This window comes from Electrona antarctica, assembly GCF_951216825.1.
Source record: "Electrona antarctica genome assembly, chromosome: 4".
NCBI lineage: Eukaryota > Metazoa > Chordata > Actinopteri > Myctophiformes > Myctophidae > Electrona > Electrona antarctica.
This window is the reverse complement of record NC_136809.1, coordinates 21,610,271-21,633,053: the sequence shown is the minus strand read 5'-3', so window position 1 is coordinate 21,633,053 and position 22,783 is coordinate 21,610,271. Positions and strand designations below refer to the sequence as shown.

The 22,783-nt window shown below is 42.6% G+C and overlaps 1 protein-coding gene across 3 annotated transcripts in view; it reads right to left on the bottom strand.

The window, feature by feature from the left end:
- LOC306921609 (endonuclease V-like) overlaps positions 1–20,940 on the bottom strand; it is a 60,889-nt gene extending 39,949 nt beyond the window's left edge. Inside the window, exons 1-8 of one of the 3 annotated variants that reach the window (XR_013789801.1) lie at positions 20,801–20,940; positions 19,531–19,702; positions 17,374–17,508; positions 16,480–16,519; positions 15,943–16,055; positions 9,904–9,972; positions 9,683–9,811; positions 9,346–9,374 (exon numbers count right to left, since the gene is read on the bottom strand). Coding sequence is in view for 2 of the 3 variants with exons in the window: in XM_079498818.1 (XP_079354944.1) it covers positions 9,351–9,374; positions 9,683–9,811; positions 9,904–9,972; positions 15,943–16,055; positions 16,480–16,519; positions 17,374–17,508; positions 19,531–19,702; positions 20,801–20,847 (729 nt within the window). In the remaining variant the exon portion in view is untranslated. Of the gene's footprint in view, positions 1–9,330; positions 9,375–9,682; positions 9,812–9,903; positions 9,973–15,942; positions 16,056–16,479; positions 16,520–17,373; positions 17,509–19,530; positions 19,703–20,800 lie in introns of all 3 variants that reach the window. The other 2 variants (XM_079498818.1, XM_079498817.1) reach the window with 2 other exon arrangements.
- Between the last annotated feature and the right edge of the window lie 1,843 nt (positions 20,941–22,783).

Below are 22,783 nucleotides of genomic sequence, written 5' to 3'. Positions count from 1 at the left end.
CATATACAAGCTTGTAGATCTGCTAGTTTCACCAAATATTTGCTGAATGTTCGCCTATTTTTGCCAAATGTTTACCGACATTCACCAAATGTCATTTTATTTGTATATGGCCAGAATAGGGATGCTAGGGTTCATGTCGTTAAAACAATGGCCTTTCTGTCACACGCTGAAAACTATACTTACAAGTATACGACAGCAGGGTGTTACATGCAGATCGTTAGTCTTTCCAGACATTTCATGATTTCTGACGCCTCATCCTCATCTCTCTCCTTTTCCTCTCCGGTTTTCTCTCAGATTACTGGCTACGAACCACTTTCACTGTTGTTCTGTCTCTGAAGTAAACAAGGTGAAGGCGTCTTGAAGAGAAAATGCTCTTGAGCTCAAGAAGTGGATAAATGAAGGTTAAATAAAGAAGAGCTACAGTACTTACCACACTAATTAAATAAAGAAGAGCTACAGTACTTACCACACTAATTCAATCCATTTATAAAGAAGAGCTACAGTACTTACCACACTAATTCAATCCATTTATAAAGAAGAGCTACAGTACTTACCACACTAATTCAATCCATTTTATGCTTATATAATACAGTTGGAGGCCATCGATATTGTCCTTTTCTTTTTGCTGAGGTTTGCGTGATCTGCGCAAAACCCCTTTTGGTGTTTTAAACATTATGTTATAATTTAGCTATTGAAAAATAGCAGATCTACAAGCTCATAGCGCGCCACCGAAGGATTTAGAAGGATTTTTAAAAATGTTGAGGTCAGGCCTAAATGGGTCAAATGATAAGGGACAATATCGGTGGCACCCAACTGTACGTTTGGATGCCTTTTATGTTTAGGTCATTACATTTCTTGTTATGCCTAATTGAGTGTGAAATCTGTTATACAAATATACCTGACCTGTCTGTCTAGCCTTGTCTTGCCAAAGTTTTGACTTTCAACATAATAGCTGTGCGTATATAACTAAAGTCACAAAAAGGTCAAAAGGAAAATGAAGAATTGTTGCATCTGTAGTGCAGAATGATAACATAAAACCATGTCACTAGAACACCTGCAGCCACATTGTTCCCATACTGCATTATGCTTGGAAGTGCATGTATGTTGCTACAGTTGGAGGCCATCGATATTGTCCTTTTCTTTTTGCTGAGGTTTGCGTGATCTGCGCAAAAGGACAGTTAACCCATTTTGGGCGGGAACCCCTTTTGGTGTTTTAAACATTATGTTATAATTTAGCTATTGAAAAATAGCAGATCTACAAGCTCATAGCGCGCCACCGAGTGGCGCGCTACGAGCTTGTAGGTCTGCTATTTTTGAAAAATCGTGAAAATATTTATTTCAGAAAACTGGAGGATTTAGAAGGATTTTTTTTAAATGTTGAGGTCAGGCCTAAATGGGTCAAATGATAAGGGACAATATCGGTGGCACCCAACTGTATACAGCATGTGAGTATTGTGTTAATGCAGAGGTAACAACAAACAGAAGTGTCGTACAGTAACTCTGTGAATTATTCAAAGAGTATAAAGGAGAGCCGGTAGGGGGTTAGTGATAGATGGATGAGTAAGAAGCCACTCAAAAGGTCCTGGTAACAACATAGAGGGCACCTGCCCAGTAGGGGGTTAGTGATAGATGGATGAGTAAGAAGCCACTCAAAAGGTCCTGGTAACAACATAGAGGGCACCTGCCCAGGTAGGGGGTTAGTGATAGATGGATGAGTAAGAAGCCACTCAAAAGGTCCTGGTAACAACATAGAGGGCACCTGCCCAGGTATGGGGTTAGTGATAGATGGATGAGTAAGAAGCCACTCAAAAGGTCCTGGTAACAACATAGAGGGCACCTGCCCAGTAGGGGGTTAGTGATAGATGGATGAGCAAGAAGCCACTCAAAAGGTCCTGGTAACAACATAGAGGGCACCTGCCCAGTAGGGGGTTAGTGATAGATGGATGAGTAAGAAGCCACTCAAAAGGTCCTGGTAACAACATAGAGGGAGTAAGAAGCCACTCAAAAGGTCCTGGTAACAACATAGAGGGCACCTGCCCAGGCACACACAAACAACAACACACATTAGTTCCCTGTGTGGTTGTCCCCGTGTGGCGGGCTACGCTTTGTTGCATCTGAACTGTCTCTCTGAAAACACGCCTTGCTGTAAAAACAAACTCAGTCTCAACATGATGATAAACCTTGCCCCTCTCCTCTCTCTCTTCATCTTTCTGTATCTCACACACACACACACACACACACACACACACACACACACACACACACACACACACACACACACACACACACACACACACACACACACACACACACACACACACACACACACACACACACACACACACACACACACACACACACACACACACACACACACACACCTTCCGCAGTCTTTTCATGCATTCTATCTAGCTTATACCTGTCAATCATATTTAAATTCCATCTGTTTCTGAAATCTGGAAAAGTCAAAAGTGACACTGACAATTCCTACCAATAGGAATTGTAATCTTATGACAAGTATATTGCCATTGAGGAAATTGCCTCTGGCAGTATTAATCATGCGTTCTTACTCTATTGCGTAGCTTGCTGTGTTCAAGTAGCTGACCAGTACGGTGTTCAAGTAGCTGACCAGTACGGTGTTCAAGTAGCTGACCAGTACGGTGTTCAAGTAGCTGACCAGTACGGTGTTCAAGTAGCTGACCAGTGCGGTTTTGACGATACTCAAGAGTAGCTGTTGTCTCTGACTTTCATAGCATTAAAGATGTCCGTGCTCATCCACGGTTCAGATCGGGCTTTAACCCTGGGTGCTAACTAACTATCTACCACAGATAGGATGACTGCACTTTGTCCCAGTACTATCTTTTAACTTAACACAGACAAATTAGTGATTCTCCCTTTTGACCCTATCAATTCCAGATCCCATATACAAGATTCTCTGAAGTAAAGAGGGTTGTTCAATCTCAATAGAGTTGCTAATGCCCTTTGTCCTTTCCTTATGCGTGACATACGATTCCTGGATATAGATTTTATCTGTATCTATTTGAGCAAAATGTGTTTATTTCATCTATTGTTGCATATTCTACACTACAGTGTATACTTTTGTGACCTGTTTATATGCTTCAATGTGAATGTGTATATTTGTACGTACTTATTTTTTGCTAATGGTACTGTCCGAGATACCAGGGTTGTGGCTCTTTCGGAACGGGAACTCTGGGGGTTGGGAGGAGTAAAATGTATGATGTTTGAGTGGCACTAGCCCCTCCTATGTCCAGATTTTGGTGTATGTGCACAAACTTTGTCCTACACAAACATTATATTCCCATTGACAATGAATGGACAATTTTAGTGTCTATTTTACGTCATGATGATGCACGATGATAAGAGCGCCCCTCACTTCACACGGGTGTGATTTTTTATTTTTCTTTGACCCATATGTGATGTGAAAAAGTTAATAAAGAAACTCTGAAAAAAGAGAGACATTTGTCTGGAGTGTGGACGCCGAATTTCATGGTTCCAGGGACGTCGCTGACCATTTGGTTGCCCTACTCATAGGATATGTGTACTGCCCCCCCTCCCGACGAGAGCGCTGTGCATCCTCATGCAGATTGGCTACTTTCGCCGTTTGCGAGGATGCACACACAGCCACTCGTTAGTACGCGGCGAAGCCGCAGAATAAATTGTTACTATGGGGGTCGGCTTGGCACTTTTTGGCACATTTTGTTGCCCCCCTCGGCGTGTTGCCCTATGCGCAGTGCGTATTGCGAGTATACGTAGCGACGGCACTGCATGGTTCAATATCAGAAATTAGATATCCTTAAATAGGGAATTACACTGGCACAGGGGTAACGTGCCTATACACCAGCACAGAAGAATCAATGCGTTGGAATCCACCGTGGTCCGTGGTGCATCTGGCTTGCCGAGCATCTCTACGCCAACACAATTTGCTAAACATCTTTGTTTGCTCCCCCGCCAGCGACTCCAACGGCTGGGGCAGGCGGTGTTGAAACGGCAGGAGCATAGGATGGAGATGGCAGCTACGTTCTCCTGCTTGGGGGCACCTCACATGCAGGTGCGTTAATTAGCACGGTATGACAGCAAGTGGCAAAATACAGAAATGTGTGGGAAGGACTAATTGGCATAACTCCTAAACTGGGAGCAAATAGGGGTAAAACGTATATGTGTATATATATATATACTGTATATATATACACACACACACACACACACACACACACACACACACACACACACACACACACACACACACACACACACACACACACACACACACACACACACACACACACACACACACACACACACACACACACACACACACACACACACACACACACACACACAAACTGAAGTGTGGGCTATCAGTGGAGTGTGAGAATTTAATGGAGCGAGAGAGAGAGAGAGAGAGAGAGAGAGAGAGAGAGAGAGAGAGAGAGAGAGAGAGAGAGAGAGAGAGAGAGATCACAGCTAGTGTGTTGGTCTACTCTGCGCGTGTCTTCACATGTGTTGTAGGCAGCTCTTCCACTGTGGTGGGTGCGAGATATTCTGCTGCAGTGCATTCACACCATCAACCCATCCCTGCAGAATTCACCAATGATGTCATCTTTCCCTTTCATCTCGCTCTCTCTCCTTCTCTCAGGCTGTGAAGGGGTGTTTTTCCACAGTGGTGAGAGGCAAGAGAAGACAACCAGATTTCATTTAGACAGGGAAGGGAAGAAGATTTTAAAGAGAAATGAGATTAAAATGAAGGAAAAGGGATGAAGTGTGTTCCATGAGAGAATCATATAGCATAATCAACATGTACATCATGGCATTTAGTGGATGCTTTTGGTGAGAAGAAAATCGAATCCCTAGTTTAAAAATAAATAAAAATCACACCCGTGTGAAGTGAGGGGCGCTCTTATCATCGCATATCACCATGACATAACATGTCGATTTGCTCAGACACATATGACGTAAATTCTCCATTCATTGTCAATGGGAATTTTATGTTTGTGTAAGACGAAAATCGACACCAATAGCTGAATATAGGAGGGGCTAGCGCCCCTTAAAAAATTTAAAGACATTCATTCTGTGCTCTATCCTTTGAGCTACACACGATCACAACCTCATGACAACATAATGCATGCACCTCCATCTACGGATGCAGCATTACTTTCTCAACGGTCCAGTTTACCCAATACAGACACAATCATTATTTTCCTTTCCAACATCCTCAAATGTAGCACAGTATGACAGCAAGTGGCAAAATACAGAAATGTGTGGGAAGGACTAATTGGCATAACTCCTAAACTGGGAGCAAATAGGGGTAAAAACGTATTGCCTACTAAATGTAAGGGGAATACAGTATATATATATATATACATACACACACACACACACACACACACACACACACACACACACACACACACACACACACACACACACACACACACACACACACACACACACACACACACACACACACACACACACACACACACACACACACACACACACACACACACAAACTGAAGTGTGGGCTATCAGTGGAGTGTGAGAATTTAATGGAGCGAGCGAGAGAGAGAGAGAGAGAGAGAGATGCTGTGCTCGCTCACTAGACTGCATTCATGGTTTTTCATGAATGTATGAAAAACCATGAATTCGACTTGATTTCTGACATTTTTACACAATTCTCTTGACATTGGAAAATGCTTAATGCTACAGCTTTGATTGCAAGTAACAGTGTAGGATTTCAGGCAGCATTGGGAGAAATTCTGTAACACTGGCCCCCTCCTCCAGTGCCCTAGTGCTGTAGATGCCACTATCATAAACACAGTGTGTTCAGTCTACTGAATGCATAAACATTAACGGCACTCTGCCCTGGCAAGTTACAGCCACTGTTCCCAGTGGTGAACCTCAATTAGACACAGGCAAACCACAACATACTGTTCCGCTGCCAAGAACAGGGTAACCATTCATGCTGACTGCAAGCAGGTGTGTGTGTGTGCGTGTGTGTGTGTGTGTGTGTGTGTGTACGTGCGTGCGTGCATGCGTGCGTATTCCATAATGTGTATGCATGCGTGCTTCTCAGTTTATTTGTGCATGCACACTGTGTGTATGTACACTACAAATATGTGTGCTTGTTCACGAGTTAGTGGGTGTATCCAAGTGTGAGTGTGTGCCTACGTGCGTGCATGATTAAGCGCTAGTTGGCATCCGAGTGGCCTGTGGAGAGTCGAGTACACTAGCACCGATAATGAAAAGCATGTCAAGTGTTCATTTGGACAGTTGGAGATGTTTTTGTCCCTGGCCAAGGTAGAACCGCCACACCATGGCGGCGCTATAACAGGCCTACTAATGATACGTAGCTTGGGGAGTTGGTTCAGTCAGATATACCCGAGCGGCTTCATGCTGTGCTCAAGGGCACATACTGGTACATGTACTCGAGTGGTTAATATGCTGCATTACTATGTGGGTGTATTCAGTGTGTGCAAGACCCACATGTCATTCGCTGATGTGGCAGTCAGCTGACCAATTGGGCAGGGTATTTACGCTCACTAGACTGCATGCTTCTTCCTGCCTTCCTTCTGCATATGGTTCCTGGTTGTTGTTATGTGATGTTTGCATGCAGAACAGTACACATTATCTCTGGTGTCATGTGACAAATATGTATGTAATATGTATGATACCTGCTGCCTTCAAAAATGTGTGTGTGGGATTGTGGGCCCTATTTCTTACAAAAAAGCAATATATACTAGTCAACCGCAAATTGGAATAACATGTTGAGCTGCCTCTATAGAGCACAATATAGGGGGTCATGGGGATGCCACAAATGCATGTATGTTGTAGAAATGCAAAATTGAGTCGGCTGAAGCAAACTTCACAACGTTCGGCACGGCAACTTGCTCAGTGGTGCCTCTTGTGGCTCAAGTACGCATGAGATGGCGCGCCCCCGTCGCGGTCAAAAACTATACTTTATCGGCCACAAAAAGTAGCCATCATCAACCAACAGAATAACTGTTTAATTTAGAACAGAATTATTTAGTCCCTTGTTTGTGCCGAATCTTGGTTGCACATGGTTTGTTGAACTCCCTCTGGTGTTGTGGGTGTGAATTTCGTTGACATTAAGTTAGTATTTAGACAGGTACATGGGCCATTGCAAGATGATGTACTCTGTTGTCAACCCTAAGCCATATTGGGCCAAGTCCCTGCGACATACAGTACAAACGTCATGTCCAGGTGGTGTACTTGTACATGATGTTCAGGGGGTGTACTTGTACATGATGTTCAGGGGGTGTACTTGTACATGATGTTCAGGGGGTGTACTTGTACATGATGTTCAGGGGGTGTACTTGTACATGATGTTCAGGGGGTGTACTTGTACATGATGTTCAGGGGGTGTACTTGTACATGATGTTCAGGGGGTGTACTTGTACATGATGTTCAGGGGGTGTACTTGTACATGATGTTTAGGGGGTGTACTTGTACATGATGTTCAGGGGGTGTATTTGTACATGATGTTCAGGGGGTGTACTTGTACATGATGTTCAGGGGGTGTACTTGTACATGATGTTCAGGGGGTGTACTTGTACATGATGTTCAGGGGGTGTACTTGCACATCAAGCTGCCTCACGCTACAGAAACAGGAGATAGGCTCCTGCCCTATGGGCCTCATGGCTTACTTACTGTATACTGTACTATGTATAGTATACAGTATAATTAGTATATTATAAGCAGGACACCGTGGTGGTGTCCTGCTTGGACACCACCACGGTTGGATTCGGTCTCGTGAGGGCGGACAGAGACAACAAAGTGTGTCGGTAGACGAAAGGTGGGGGTCTTATACTGTACGTTAATAACACATGGTGTAACCCGGGCCATGTGACTGTTAAAGAGATCATCTGCTGCCCTGATATAGAGCTGTTAGCTCTTAGCTTAAGACCCTACTATGTCCCAAGAGAAATATCACACGTCATTGCTATCTGTGTTTACATTCACCCGAGAGCTGACGCAGGGGCGGCATGCGAGATGCTACACTCAACCGTAGCTAGGCTACAGACACAGCGCGCGCGTGCACGCAACCTCACCCTTTAGGGCGTCTTACTGGTATACTATAGTATGTAGAAAATCTTCACCGTCAACTTGGCGCCAAGTAAAAACACCAAACAGAGTTGGCTAGTTTGCAAATTGCTGCTTTCACATGGTTTTCCTTGTGGCAGAGAGAGAGAGAGGTCACAAGTAACTGCAAGACACTGAGAAAGAAAGAAAGAAAGAAAGAAAGAAAGAAAGAAAGAAAGAAAGAAAGAAAGAAAGAATGCGGAGGACATTGACAGGAAAAAGGAAAGAAAGTTCAGAGCTCAGAGGGGAATATGTAATATCTGTGAGTAAAAATTCTGAGTGTTAAGTTGAACTCTTGAGTGTCTTAACAACTAACATTCATACTGCGAGTGGGATTTGTACTGTGTGCTCCTCCATGGTGTCCAGATTCAAGGGATTTGTACTGTGTGCTCCTCCATGGTGTCCAGATTCAAGGGATCTGTACTGTGTGCTCCTCCATGGTGTCCAGATTCAATTCCTACTGCTGGTATAACCTCTTGCCATCAAAACACATCGGGTTGATGAAATGAACACACAGTGGAGGGCTTCAGTTGACACTACTGCAGCTCCCCTGGCTAAAACCGTCAGTGGTGCGTGTGTGTGTGTGTGTGTGTGTGTGTGTGTGTGTGTGTGTGTGTGTGTGTGTGTGCGCGTGCATGCTCAGTCAGGCACAAGCATGCATGCATCGATTTGTGTTTTAGCTTGTTTAGTCTTTTTTTTATTTTTTTTGCAATTGTGTGTCTGCGTGTGAGATCAAAGTGATGGATTGCATGGCTATGAATGTCCTGAATGCTTGTTTGGAAAAGAAGACTAGAGAAAACGAGCCCTTAAACTGTGGGAGAACAGCACCGTCTAGTGGCTGGAAGACAATCACCCATCAGAGACGCATTATTATTTATCCCACCAGTTCTAGGAAAGCCCTGCTGTGATTGGCCAGTAGTCGTTGTGATTGACAGTTCTCGTTTTTGCGACCAGTCATTACTCCTACAACTACAACCTATCTCAAACCCTCACCCTAAACCTAACCTTAACCCATGTCTAACCAATGACTAAACTAAGTATGCACCCCCCTAAACCTAACCCGAACGGCCTAACCTCAGTAAAACTATGCCTTCCCGGGAGCCAATCAGACACATGGTGAGGCGGGTCTACCCTAGAACGATGGTGGGATTCATAATCACGCATCAGAGACGGAAGGAAGAGAGATCTACAGTAAACAGAAACACTTACCGAACTTACACTTACTTTATTTATTTTTTCATGAAGTACAACATCTTAGATGATGAATACAAAGTAACAGAAGACAACAGATGTTAGGACAGCTGTGTGATCCGAGTAGAACAGCTGTGTGAATGTGGGAAAGAGTAGTGTCTCCAATCCAATCCACTTTATTTATATAGCACATTTCACAACGCAAGGTTTACAAAGTGCTGTACAGAAAATTAAAAGCTAAATACACTCAAGACGTATTGTTGCTTGACGTACTCGTCACTCACAGTGAGTGATGGAAGACTGAACACACACAAAATGTGTGTGTGTGTGTGTGTGTGTGTGTGTGTGTGTGTGTGTGTGTGTACAGTACCTGTCTGATGGGCTCAGGAACTCGATAGCGACAGCACGAGTATGTGAGGCGTACTGCTGTGTCCAGACTGATCTTGTGGCCGACAGACACATACACAGGTTTAGTACTTCTGTCTGAGCTACGCAGGGCCTAGAGAGAGAGAGATGGGGGGGGGGTCAGCAACAACTCCATTAGAGTTTTCATTTAATTTTATTATTGTTTGTGTCTGTCAGATTACACACCTTGCCCAGTATTTTTCCTGAGGATGCTGTGAGTGGGAAGCAGTCTCCTCCTTTCTGCAGTGCAGCTATCTGTGGAGGAGAAGAAAACAAACGTAATGGTGCGCGGTCATAACAAACCATCCAAATAAAGTTACAATCCATTATAAACACCCAGGTCTCCCGCATGGGAAACCAAACATCTACTGCTCAAAAAAGAGGGGAGTTATATTGTACTAAAATACCATACAATACCATGTAGACTAATAAAATATACATTTATTCCATGAAAAACAAGTTCTAAATTGCAGTTTAAAGGACCATACAAGCATGTCATTGCGTATTCATAGCTTCGGGCCATATGTTGTACATAAATGACAATCTTTGAAAGGATAAAATAAGGATTAAGTGAATAAACCAGGAAAATACAACACTTTTGCCATCAATTGTCACAATATTGTATCCAAAATCCCCAACCGATATCCAGTCCCATACTGTATAACAATATCAATATATGGCCCAGCCCTACAGTTGGGTGCCACTGGATATTGTCCCTTATCATTTGACCCATTTAGGCCTGACCTCAAAATTTAAAAAAATCCTTCTAAATCCTCCAGTTTTCTGAAATAAATATTTTCACGATTTTTCAAAAATAGCAGCCCTACAAGCTCGTAGCGCGCCACTCGGTGGCGCGCTATGAGCTTGTAGATCTGCTATTTTTCAATAGCTAAATTATAACAATGTTTAAAACACCAAAAGGGGTTCCCGCCCAAAATGGGTTAACTGTCTTTTTGCGCAGATCACGCAAACCTCAGCAAAAAGAAAAGGACAATATCGATGGCCTCCAACTGTAGCTTGAATGCAGTGAGCATAATAAATTCATGCTAATCTCTCCATTAGTTTTTGAGATATCATGTGTGCAAGTAGACATTTTGTCCTAAAGGGGAACTAGAGGAAAGGCCACTGGGTTACCTTCACAATGATATTAGTATGTTAGATTAACTATCTCAAGCAAGTTTCCAATCTCTGTAAGATCGTCATATTGTTCTGAAATGAATGGAACCAAGCGGCTTCCTTGAAAATCAATCAACCCTCAGTATTATTTTGGAAAATGGTACTTAGCAGTAAGGCCAATACCATGGGTTCGTAGTCATAGGATTAAACATGCCACATACATTTGTCCTGCAAAGTCTTAAAATCACTTACACTTGCCAGAGGGCAAATATTTAAAAACATAAATAAAAAGGCTATATAATGTAGAGGACTACTTATGCGTTTCATTGACCTCAGTCATCTAACTCTGAGATATCATGAACTTCTTTTTAATTAAGCTAGACACTCCAATACATGGCTTTTGAAGATTATATCTATGGGTATGGGCCAAGTCTATGAGAGTTTGTTTAGAGCACTTGTGATGTAAATCGTTTGCCAGCCAAGTCTCTGGACTTTAATGTTTGTTTTGGACATGACATGAGAAGAGTCTTTTTTTTCAGTAGAAACTAAAGCTTGTCTTCTCCACAGTCAAAGGCACATTGCAATGTCAGTTGCACCACACCAGACTGGTATTCACAGGTGTGCTGTGCATTATGGGCCAAAAAGATGAAGGCAGCTTAGCCTCCATGATGGATGCGATGTCTGCACTTCTATGACTGATTACAACACAGGACGAGTCACTAGGGAGACAGCCAGGCAGTGCCAGAAGCAGCCACAGAGGACCTGGGGCCATGGCTGATGTGCACATTATCACTGTCGGGCAGAAACCTTCTATGTCCACACACCCACACACACACAAAAAAACACGTCGCAAATACCTTTTCAGTTTGCAGTGCAAACAAATATAAAACAATGTGCGTGCGCCAGGCCTCCTGGAGCTTTTGGCTCCTGGGCTGCAGCCTTGTTAGCCTGTGCATTAACACAGGTGATTGACAGGGAAGAGATGAAAAACAGAGACACAGGTGCTGAGAGAAAGCGATAGAGAGACAGACAGCCAGAGAGAAGAGACAGAGAGACAGAGAGAGAGTGCTGAAAGGGTCAGAGAGGCTGGAGGAACACTCTTCTACTCAGTAAGAAGAGGATGTGTGGGTCTTAGGACCATGTATGCAAGAGGAAAGACAGCAGTAATACAGGGCTTAAAGCAAAAAAAATCCCAAGACTGAAAAATATTTTTTGCAAATCTGCACTGATCTCATAAAATGACCTCTATGAAATCCTCAGGACTGAAATCAGTCCCCAGGACTGAGAACTTTAAGCCCTGAGTAATATCATGGCAACAATTAAATTGGAGGGCACAATATGAGAGAGCACAGGTGTCTCCATATGGCAACTGTTCTTGGGACTTAATTGCAACACTCGTCTCATACATTGTTTTTGTTTTTGTTATAATTTGTAGGATTCTTAGGCCTTTCAATTTCTGTGATGTGCAGGTGGGACTTCCTCAAAGACACTTTCACTTTTTCAGATATCTGCAGCTACTGTATAAGAGACTTTCTACTTGTTGTTGGTCAAAATATTTTAGAGGATACCATGGTGATGCTGCTTGGAGCAGTCCCAGAAGGAGTAGAGGGTTTTCTATTCCACAGTCCACATTTCAATACCAGCTGTGTATAAAGCTATTAGGAACTAGCTAATCTTATTTCCTGCTATTTTCTTTAAAAACACAGTTTCTGCTACTTCACCTACCGATTTTGTCCAAATCTGACGCAAATCGGTATATATTATAGTATAGTATTATAGTATTGTAGCCTTATGATCAAGCCGTATCTGTCACATTTTTATGATTGGCTTCCAAGATTTGTGGGGGTGCACGCCAAATCCGCCGATTGCTGGGAAACTTTGCACGCATATTGATTCCCACTAATCAACATAATTTTTTTCCCCTAGGTTTCAACAAGGCTAAGTTGTGCCCTAACCATCACTGAATGTTGCTATTAATGGCCGTTGAGATGTTGTGTCTCTCAATACCCTGAAGACAACTTGTCATGTCAAAACATTTTGACATGACGACTTGTCATGTCAAAATTCAAAACATTGAATTATTCTTGCATCAAGGCTACAAGTGTGCGACTGCCTTCCTTCACAGTTCACACTTGTACTTTCATTATGGTCAGCAGCACCTCTCTATCACTGGTGTGTGCTCCTCCCCTATCCTGCAACCTGAGAGTCAGAACATCACAGAGCGTGTCCAGAGGATGCGCTACTCTGCTGGACACTACAGTACATGTATGTGCGAAACAAGAATGGGCCGAAGTTAATTTGCTAAGCCTGCTGTCGTATCTACAGCAGCCAGACATCTGTTCATAACACACAATTAACTTCTACTTGTTTTTCTTCCTGTCCCTGACAGGTCATTGAGGCTCCAGATTGCAACAAAATGAACATTTGCATATTAATGAAACCCAAATTTTGCTTTCCCACAGGTATGCTTTGACTAACAGGCATTTGTTCCAAGTTGATTTGTATTCAAAACTCACATTACAGAGAGAGGGCTTGGCTTGTAACAAACAGTAACACATGAATGAACACACACACACATGAACACACACACACATGAACACACATGAACACACACACACACACACACACACACACACACACACACACACACACACACACACACACACACACACACACACACACACACACACACACACACACACACACACACACACACACACACACACACACACACACACACACACACACACACACACACACACACACACACACACACACACACACACACACACACACACACACAGTCCTTTGTTTGTGTATGACAGGATGGGTGGTTGCCTACCCAAGTACCCAGGGCTGTGTATGTTGTGGATTGCAGCTGTCCCATGGGCCATAGGAAGCTGTGGGGGTGAAATAGTGTTGACGATATACGGTTGAACTTTTCACATTTGTGGCGCCCCTATAGAGCGTCGCAGTCCCGCCCCCTTTCATGACGACACCAGACCCAGGAAATGAATCCCAGTGCATTTTTCCCATAGACATTTAACAAAGTATTTATTTAAAGACCTTTTAAGCGTCGTACAAAGCCAACTCAAGTCGTGACAAATCATGACAACAAACACAATATTTTGGACCAAACTAAAAATTACAAAGAAGAAAAACAACAAACAAATTGTTGTAACCTGCCGTTTTTTTCTACTTTCTAATTCTTTGTTTGGCCCAAAACATTGTGTTTATTGTCATGATTTGTCACGACAAGAGTTGGCTTTGTCCGGGCGTAAACGTCTTAAAAATAAATACTTTCTGAAATGTCTATGAGGAAAATGAACGGGGATTTCTTTTCTGGGTCTCTCGAGGGGGCGGGACTGTGACGCTCTATTGGGGATCTACAACAGCCAAATAGTCGGTAGTCACCTCACAGCTAGATTCCCGCTAGTGACGCTGTGGGAGCTGGGGGTGTTCTCTCCTCCGCGTCATCAGCGCCCATACCCTAGGTGGGGTTGGCAAAAGGGCCTTTCTGTGCGGAGTTTGCATGTTCTCCCCGCGTCCCCTAAGGTATACCCTCACAAAATTCATGCAGTAATCCTAGTCTCTATACTGCCTCCCCCTGGTCAGCCGGGGCGCCTGATCCGAGGGAAAGGAACTGGTTGGAACTGGTTGTTCCTTCCACACGCTACGTACATACTCTCCCAAGATGGAGGAACAACATTTTACAATCTGGGAACCCTAGGCCTTTGTATGGCTACAGGGCGATCCTACCCTAAATCTAGGCCTAAGACGTGACACCTCAAAGTGGGGTACATTGCATCCACTGGTCAATCCAAGGGCCTACCACTCCACTCTCTTGATATGTTCTTTCCCAACTCTTGGAGAGTATGTAGGCCTTTCCCTGGACCTTCTAGCCCCTAGGATGACCAGAAGCCCACCACTTAAAAACCACATGCTCAAATCTGAATTTAGGTGCTCAAATGAACTCAAACTGAAGCAATTCAGTAAAGGTCAACACTTCCTCCTGGGGTCATTTTAGGGGCTGGGACCTCCAGTAAAAGGCCTAAATACTCTCCAAGAGTTGGGGAACAACATATCAAGTGAGTGGAGTGGTAGGCCCTTGGATTGACCCAGGACCAGTGATTCAATGTACCCCACTGAAAAATAGCAGATATACAAGCTCGTAGTGTGGCACTCGGTGCCGCTTCAACCTTGGGTACTGCGTAGCTGAAGTTGAAGCTTTCAACTTCAGCTATCCAGTGCCCAAAGTTGTAGGGCGCTTCAACCTTGGGTACTGGGTAGCTGAAGTTGAAGCTCTGCCCTTCAACTTTGGGCACTTTTACATGTAGGCTGACCCAAAGTTGAAACAGTTGCCAGGGGGACATCTTTGGGCCTGGGGTCCTCATCGTTGGATATGTTGTTCCCACAACCAAGAAGAGTATTTTACCCTTTACTGGAGGTCCTAGGCCCTAAAATGACCCCATGAGGAAGCGTTGACCTTTACTGAATTGCTTCAGTTTCAGTTCATTTGACCACCTAACTTCAGATTTGGGCACAATTACACCATTGCTTCAGTTTCAGTTCATTTGACAACCTTCTTTCAACTTTGGACACTTTTACATGTAGGCTGACCCAAAGTTGAAACAGTTGCCAGGGGGACATCTTTGGGCCTGGGGTCCTCATCGTTGGATATGTTGTTCCCACAACCAAGAAGAGTATTTTACCCTTTACTGGAGTTCCTAGGCCCTAAAATGACCCCATGAGGAAGCGTTGACCTTTACTGAATTGCTTCAGTTTCAGGTCATTTGACCACCTAACTTCAGATTTGGGCACCCTAACATGTGGTCTTTAAGTGGTGGGCCTGGGGTCATCTTAGTGGCTAGGAGGTCCAGTGAAAGGCCTACTGTATGTCCTACCGGGGAAACTCCCCCGTGGCAGGTGATAAGAAGCGGCCTGCTCACTCCTCATGCATTGAAGGAAGCATCAGTCCAGGGCTCTCCCCAGGTTGAGAGTAGCACCCAGGATTACAGCTTATTGGCACCGGCCCTAACCATCTTCAATCTTCAGCTACATGCCCAAAGCGGTACAACAAATGGTCTACTGGAGTACTGATGCTCTCACCTGTGACTGGTGCTCCTCACTCTTGGTCACACCATGCACCTGCAGTAGGTTCTTGGCCACGCCTACACAGGGCAGTTCTGACAGGACTCCAAGATGACAAGCAAGGCCAAACTCTGGAAGGTTACATTAACAGCATTGTTTAGTTCCAAAATGTGTAGTTAAGACCACTTCAGTCCAGCCCTCATCAAGGCCCCAACATCAAATTAAGTCAAAACCTTTTCCAAGACAGAAGCACTGAAATAATTTGCAATTAAGCCTTCATTTGAGCCTATATTTTCCATGGCAGAGGGGAGTGATAAAAAAAGGTCAGAAGTATATCATCTGTATCAGCGCTAGGAAACATGGATAAAAACTGACCAACATACAGAGCAAAGGAAACGTCACTGAAAGACAGCAGGGTACTACAAACAAGGGTGCCCACCAACAGTACAGTACATCATAACATTATATGAAAGCCAGGCTTAAATCAAAAGGAGGATATCATATCAGGAATGAAAACCTACACTAAGTGAAAAAAATATTAACAGCCACACTCACCTCTGTAGTGGAAGAGACCATTTCCATCTACTAAGACCACCTGTGGAAGGACAAATTACGAAATGAGAAATGGATGAACAGAGTGTAGAACAAATAGTATAAATAGGTCATTAGCGCAATTTCTGTACTTCTTTTGTCACAGCCACTGACTTTGCTAGGAACCCTGATGACACTTACTGTATTGCTGTGGAAACCGTATAGCCAACACAGATGGATAATTCAGACTCTGTGTCTGACATGGAAGCACAGTGTTGCTATGAATGGACATATCCATTCTATACATATATTTTCTTTCTATGGGATGAAGTAAGGGAGCAAGGGAGGTATCCATGGTCTGGATCTGGATGTTGAACTATAGCGCTCTAGCACTGCCTATTTTTATGCCCATTTTACAATGTGTTGACAAAAGAGATACCCTGTCTAAAACTAGCATAAAAGAATGACAAAAATGCAAGACAGAAGCAGTCCACTCTACTAGCGCTGTTACGATTCCAATTGAAGTTGACGATTAATTGTCACACAAATAATTGCGATTAACAATTTAATTGTGTTTTTGACGTTGAACATTGGACAATATAAATACAAATTACATTTCAGATTGCCTTTAAGGCTTCGTAATAAAACATTGCACAGGGCAGATATTACAAAGACATTACAGTCCGACATATTTAATAATTTTATATATAATACTGTATACTGGAAATAGCTGATCTAAGCTTACAAGTTACAACGCATCACAAAGTGAGTAAGTGACGCGTTGTAAGCTTGTTGATCTGCTATCTGTGATTTTTGACGATTATGCAAAAAATATATAATTCTAGTCTACATGTTAAAATGACTTTAAATCCAATTGAGCTGTACTGAAGGGCCCTGGTATTCACGTTGTTAGCAGACCTGAGGCAGAAGACCGGGCTGGCTCTTCTCTAGACGTTGCAGGGCCTCCAGGAGGTATGGGGTCTCTCTGAAAGCCAAGAAGCCAGCGATGTAAGGCGCAGTGAGTGTAACCATCTTAGTGTCCTCATACAGCACCTGGGAAGCGGGGGGTGGGGGGAAGATTAGAAAAAGTGGGTCATTTTTGATATGCACAGTTTGGATATTGAACATTGGAAGCGCTCTGTGGCCTCATGTGCCACAAGACACAAAGTGGAGTAGGTAACATGTAAGTTTTGATGGACCAACATACACTGCTATTAGCTGGGTAACAATGGCCTTTTATTCTACAGTAGACTATAATAATAATAATGCATTTTATTTAGAAAGCACTCAGAGTGCTTACAGCCAGGGTTAAAAGCATGGCAAGAAATGAGAATAAAAAGTAAAAACAGCATACCGGTATGCAACAATCAATTTTGTGGGACCCAGCTTGGCTAAACTAAAAGGGTCAACTTAAAACTAAGTTAAAAAAAAAAGTTAAGCTTTTATCAAAGCTTAAGTTAATGCTTTGGTAAACTACAGGCAAGTATCATTTTTGTTTGTTGCTCTGAAACAGTCGCTGATTAAGAGACTTCTAGTATACCACACAGGCACACAGCAGTAGAAAACATTTCCAGAAAGACAAGATGACTTTATTTGGTCACTGTTCACCTTGTCATCTCTGTCTAATGAGACTGCTTCTGGCATCGCTTCGTTCAAATAGGCTACATACAGTGTGATTGATACTGTTGGTGTGTCCAAGGCTCCTGACATGCGCTGACAATGTTCATTTGTTTAACCCCGGATCACTGCACGTGTATAGGTTTTAAAGAATAATGCCCTATTAAAATCTTACTTTTCATGAAAAACTGGAGAGCAAGCCAATAGAATAATGTGGAAAACTAAATATGGACCGAACATTGTGCTGATATCTAGGTTTTTAATTCAACAGCATTGCATATAATAGACTAAATAGACTATCCTTTACTGTACCATGAGTAAATGTGTTGCAAATGGACCTCAGTGTAAGAGGTAGAGTAGATTACACAGGACCTAAGAACAAATCACATATTTGGAAATCCTATTCCAAAGTACATTTCATTAAACTTTGTTGTACAGTATATTACCATGGAAATGAATCACGTACCAACAAAGTATGCTAAAAAAAATTAATTATGAAGGACTGCAGAGCCCAGCAGCAACCCATGATAAGGTACACATAGAGGGAAGGCAAATGGATCTGTAAGGCTGCCTGCATTACAAGAACATTTTTATAAAAATCACACTTGTGTGAAGTGAGTGGCGCCCACATTTTTGGGTTCATGTTGATGTTCTCATATCCGTGAAAAATGAAATAAATGTATTACACAATGTATTTACGAGATGACGTCTTGCATTGTCAATCATTACCCTAAACAAACATTAAAGTCCATAGAATTGCTGGGTCTGGGAGAATTGCAGGGACAGGAAATCTATAATTAGGCTCTCGACAAACATAGACTTGGATGGCATATGGTGTAATTTCGGAAAGCCATGCATTGGCGGGGCTAGTGCCCCTCACAAATTGACACTCAGGATTACTTTTACTCAAGATTGAACAGGAATTTAATTAGAGCTAATTTAGAGCTTTAGGGCTTCACGTTACGTATGTTTATTTAGATGCTTAGGGTAGAACTGAGATTAGGGTTGGTGCTATATGGACTATGGATATAGTTCTTACCAAATGTCTAAATGTTGCTCATTTTTATTGTGACAATATGCCTATTGGTGATTTCACAAAATATTGGCACAATGACATTTTGTATACATAATCATCAGTGATGCCTATTATAGTATATGTATATATATAACTGGGTAAAGAAAATAACAGCTAGAACAGTTCTGATAGAACAGACTATAATTATTTTCATATTATGATATTCAATCAAGTCTCTCCCTCTCTCACACACCTGAATTTCTCACACAGGGTCAATAAAGTTAGGTAGGCCCGGGCGGCTAGCGTAGTGGTCCGGGCAGGCGGGTACCTACATTGTAGGCGGCAATGCCTACAGTGTGTCACAGGTTTGAACTCCGACACACAATTGGTTGACATGATATTAATTAGCAGTGAGGCTTTAGTAGTGAATGAGTCTCACTCACCTCCAGGTCAGGGTAGCTCAGCACCACAAGCTGGGCACAGGCATTGACATCGTCCCCTTTGATGAAGGACAGGTCCACCCCACCAATTCTTTGTAGACCAGAGAACTCTGGACTCCTCTGCCAATCTTCGGTGTCCTCTTCCACTAGCTGCTTCCTCAACGTGGCCTGCTCACTGCACATACAACAGGAGTGTCGACATAAGTTTGAGCACCACTAATATAGCAACATACGTTTTTCAGAAAACTGTTAGAATGTTAGACATGTAGAATTGGTCTTAATCGACTTGATGAAAAAATTAAAAAACATGCACATGCGAAAGGCTCTACTTGGTACGCATACTGGTCCAGTGGGCTGTTTTATCCTAAACGTAAAAAACGTAAAGAATATGTATGTATGCTTCGGAAAATGGTCTGAAATAATGTAAAGTATAAAGTATACATGATTTTAGCACTGTACATCATTACTAGACGTAAATGTACTCATCAATTTGTTCTTGTTTATCCCCAAAATGTCTATCGGTCTATTCATCACAGTAACAGGAAGGGTGGGCACCAAAACATTCTGGGCAAACATTCTAGGGAAAACTAGGCACCTTGGAAGAGTGGGCACTATGTGGGCACCAAAACAGAGTGAGCACCAGGTCTCGGAAGAGTGGGCACTATGTGGGCACCAAAACAGAGTGAGCACCAGGTCTCGGAAGAGTGGGCACCAAAACACAATCGCAGGTTTTATATATATAATTATAACTTACATATAATTTATGTTAATTGATTTATGTTTCTTCTGCTTCTGAAGTACAGTCTGAAAGTTGGCAGGGTGAATGTTTACATTAAATAAATATGGAATCATATCTGTCAGGGTGAGCCTGCTGGCACTTAACTCTGCTTCTTCAGGACATCACTGACCAATAAGCTGCCTTTGACAGTTGTCTATTCAAAGTGCTAGAGGCGACAACTTAAGCTAAAATTAAGAAATACCTAGCCGCAAAGTTGCAATACCCTCCTCCCCACTCATCCAATTTGCTTTTGCGATCTAGACCAAGCTTGAATTATCCTCGTTCAATCTGCCAAGCTTTTGTTTCATAAAAATCCACCGTAGACATGTTATGAGCTACTTTCTGTGCAGTGACCTCATTAAATCAGACCAGACCGCAAGGTGTCTTGGAAGCAGGCAGGAAGAAGTTACAATGTGCGGTGGGGTGGACGTGGTGTATGTGTACCCCTTAGACTAAGTAGACATAATGCCTACACAAAAACAACTGTCTTCTGACCTTTCCCATTGCTTGACCAACTCTTCGTCGGCTGAAAGAACAGACATGTGATAAATGTGTCAGCGCAGTAGAGAAGATACTACTGCAAAGATGTTATACAGCCAGGAGGTAAGGGAACGAAAATTCTCACATCTCACCAGCTTCCGTGTTTACTAATGTGACGTGCCTGCTGCGGGGGCGGAGTAACTCAGTCTGGATGTGTGTGTGTGTGTGTGTGTGTGTGTGTGTGGGGGGGTGTCTTTATGTTCATAATTTGTGATAGTCTACACTGCCATCTAGTGGGTATTATTGGCACTGGCAGGCAAATCTGTTTTGATTGATTGATTGAAGTATTTCTTAAAGGTTTCATGATATTCATTTTAATTTATTTATTTTATTTTAGGTTTTATGACCTCAATTACACCCAAAAAATTTACTTTGAACATTCAGTGGATTTTCTGTGGTCTGGTCAGACTCTGGTGTTTTCTCTGTGTGTTCTGAAGCCTTTTGAGCTGCAATGAAAACAGGCAAAACAGTGAAAACAGTGACATCTGCTGGCAAATCCCTTTGACATATGGGATTCAGATCGGTTCAGATCAGAACCAATTTTTTAGACTAGGTCCGTTTCCCCAAAATATGAACCCCGAAGGCAAATCGTGTTAATTTATTACATACATGTTTTCTAGGGGTATTAAGGTGTGCTGAATCCAAATTTTGCTGTATGTAAAGCTCAAAAATGGCCGCTAAGCCCTCAAAATGGACCATTTAAAGATGGCGGCCACCACTGTGCTGAAACATAATAAAAGCCATATATGCTTGGCTAAACAAGGTAGAAGATAGACTGAAATATATTTTTCTTTGTTTTCATACAGTATATGGGGAATACAATGAAATATTCAGATTTATATTGTGAAAATGTAGTACTCTAAAAGCACCAAATTTGGCCCAGATGTATAGGCCTACAGGGCATGTTCTAATGATTTAGCTAGGGCACCCGAGCCAGTGACCTTCACGGTCGCCATAGTGGCCAAATCCAATATGGCTGCCACCTGAAAATGGTTTTGGCTATACATTTTGAACCAGATGAGCTACAAATGCAAAATTGGTGTCTATTTCAGGTTGTTTGACAATTTGACATTTTGGAATACTTATCTTTATGATTGGGTGTGTCTGGACACCTAATTTGCATATGTCCAAGATGGCAGCTATATTAAAATTAGTTTAGGCCTACCTTTGACACTATTGGCAAACTTGTTGATATTATATGTTATTTTTGAGCATTAGAAAAATTGGAATGTGTCGTTTACTGGACCCTCATTATTGAGGGTGCCTTGGTAGCTCAGTCAGTAGAGCACTCACCTTTCAACCACAAGATCATGGCTTCGATCCAGCTCTGATAATAAGCCACTATGACCTACTTACTAGTACAGTACTACTTACTGTTGTGGAGTCCCATATGTACTGAAATCAGGAATATGACAACCATGCAGACACAATAGCAGGAGGATGAGATGAGACTAGCCAGTCACTGCAATCACATGGATGTGCAAAAGAAAGATGCTGATGTGGGAAGCACAAACTAGCTGGCTAGATGTATGGGGAATCGAGATGACCGAAGACGCAGATAAAGGACTCGTCTGAGAGTTGCTGCATATGGACAACATCAGAGTTGATCTGCTCAGGCTACAAGGTGAGGGCAACTAGGGTGCCTGTGAGATCCAGCGTTTCCTCCAAAGCTGCCTATCAATCAATTATCAATCAATCTTTATTTATATAGCACATTTCATACAATGAGTGCAGTTCAAAGTGCTTTACAGTAATAGCAAAAATAAAACAAGAAAGAGCAAAACGCAACAAGAGAGCATCAACTACATAGTAATAACAAAACAAAAATGAGCGACTAAAACAGGAAAAGGACATGCAATGATCTAGTTAAAAGCAATGCTAAAAAGGTGTGTTTTAAGATTTCGTTTAAAAATGTCCACAGATTCAGAGAACCGTAGA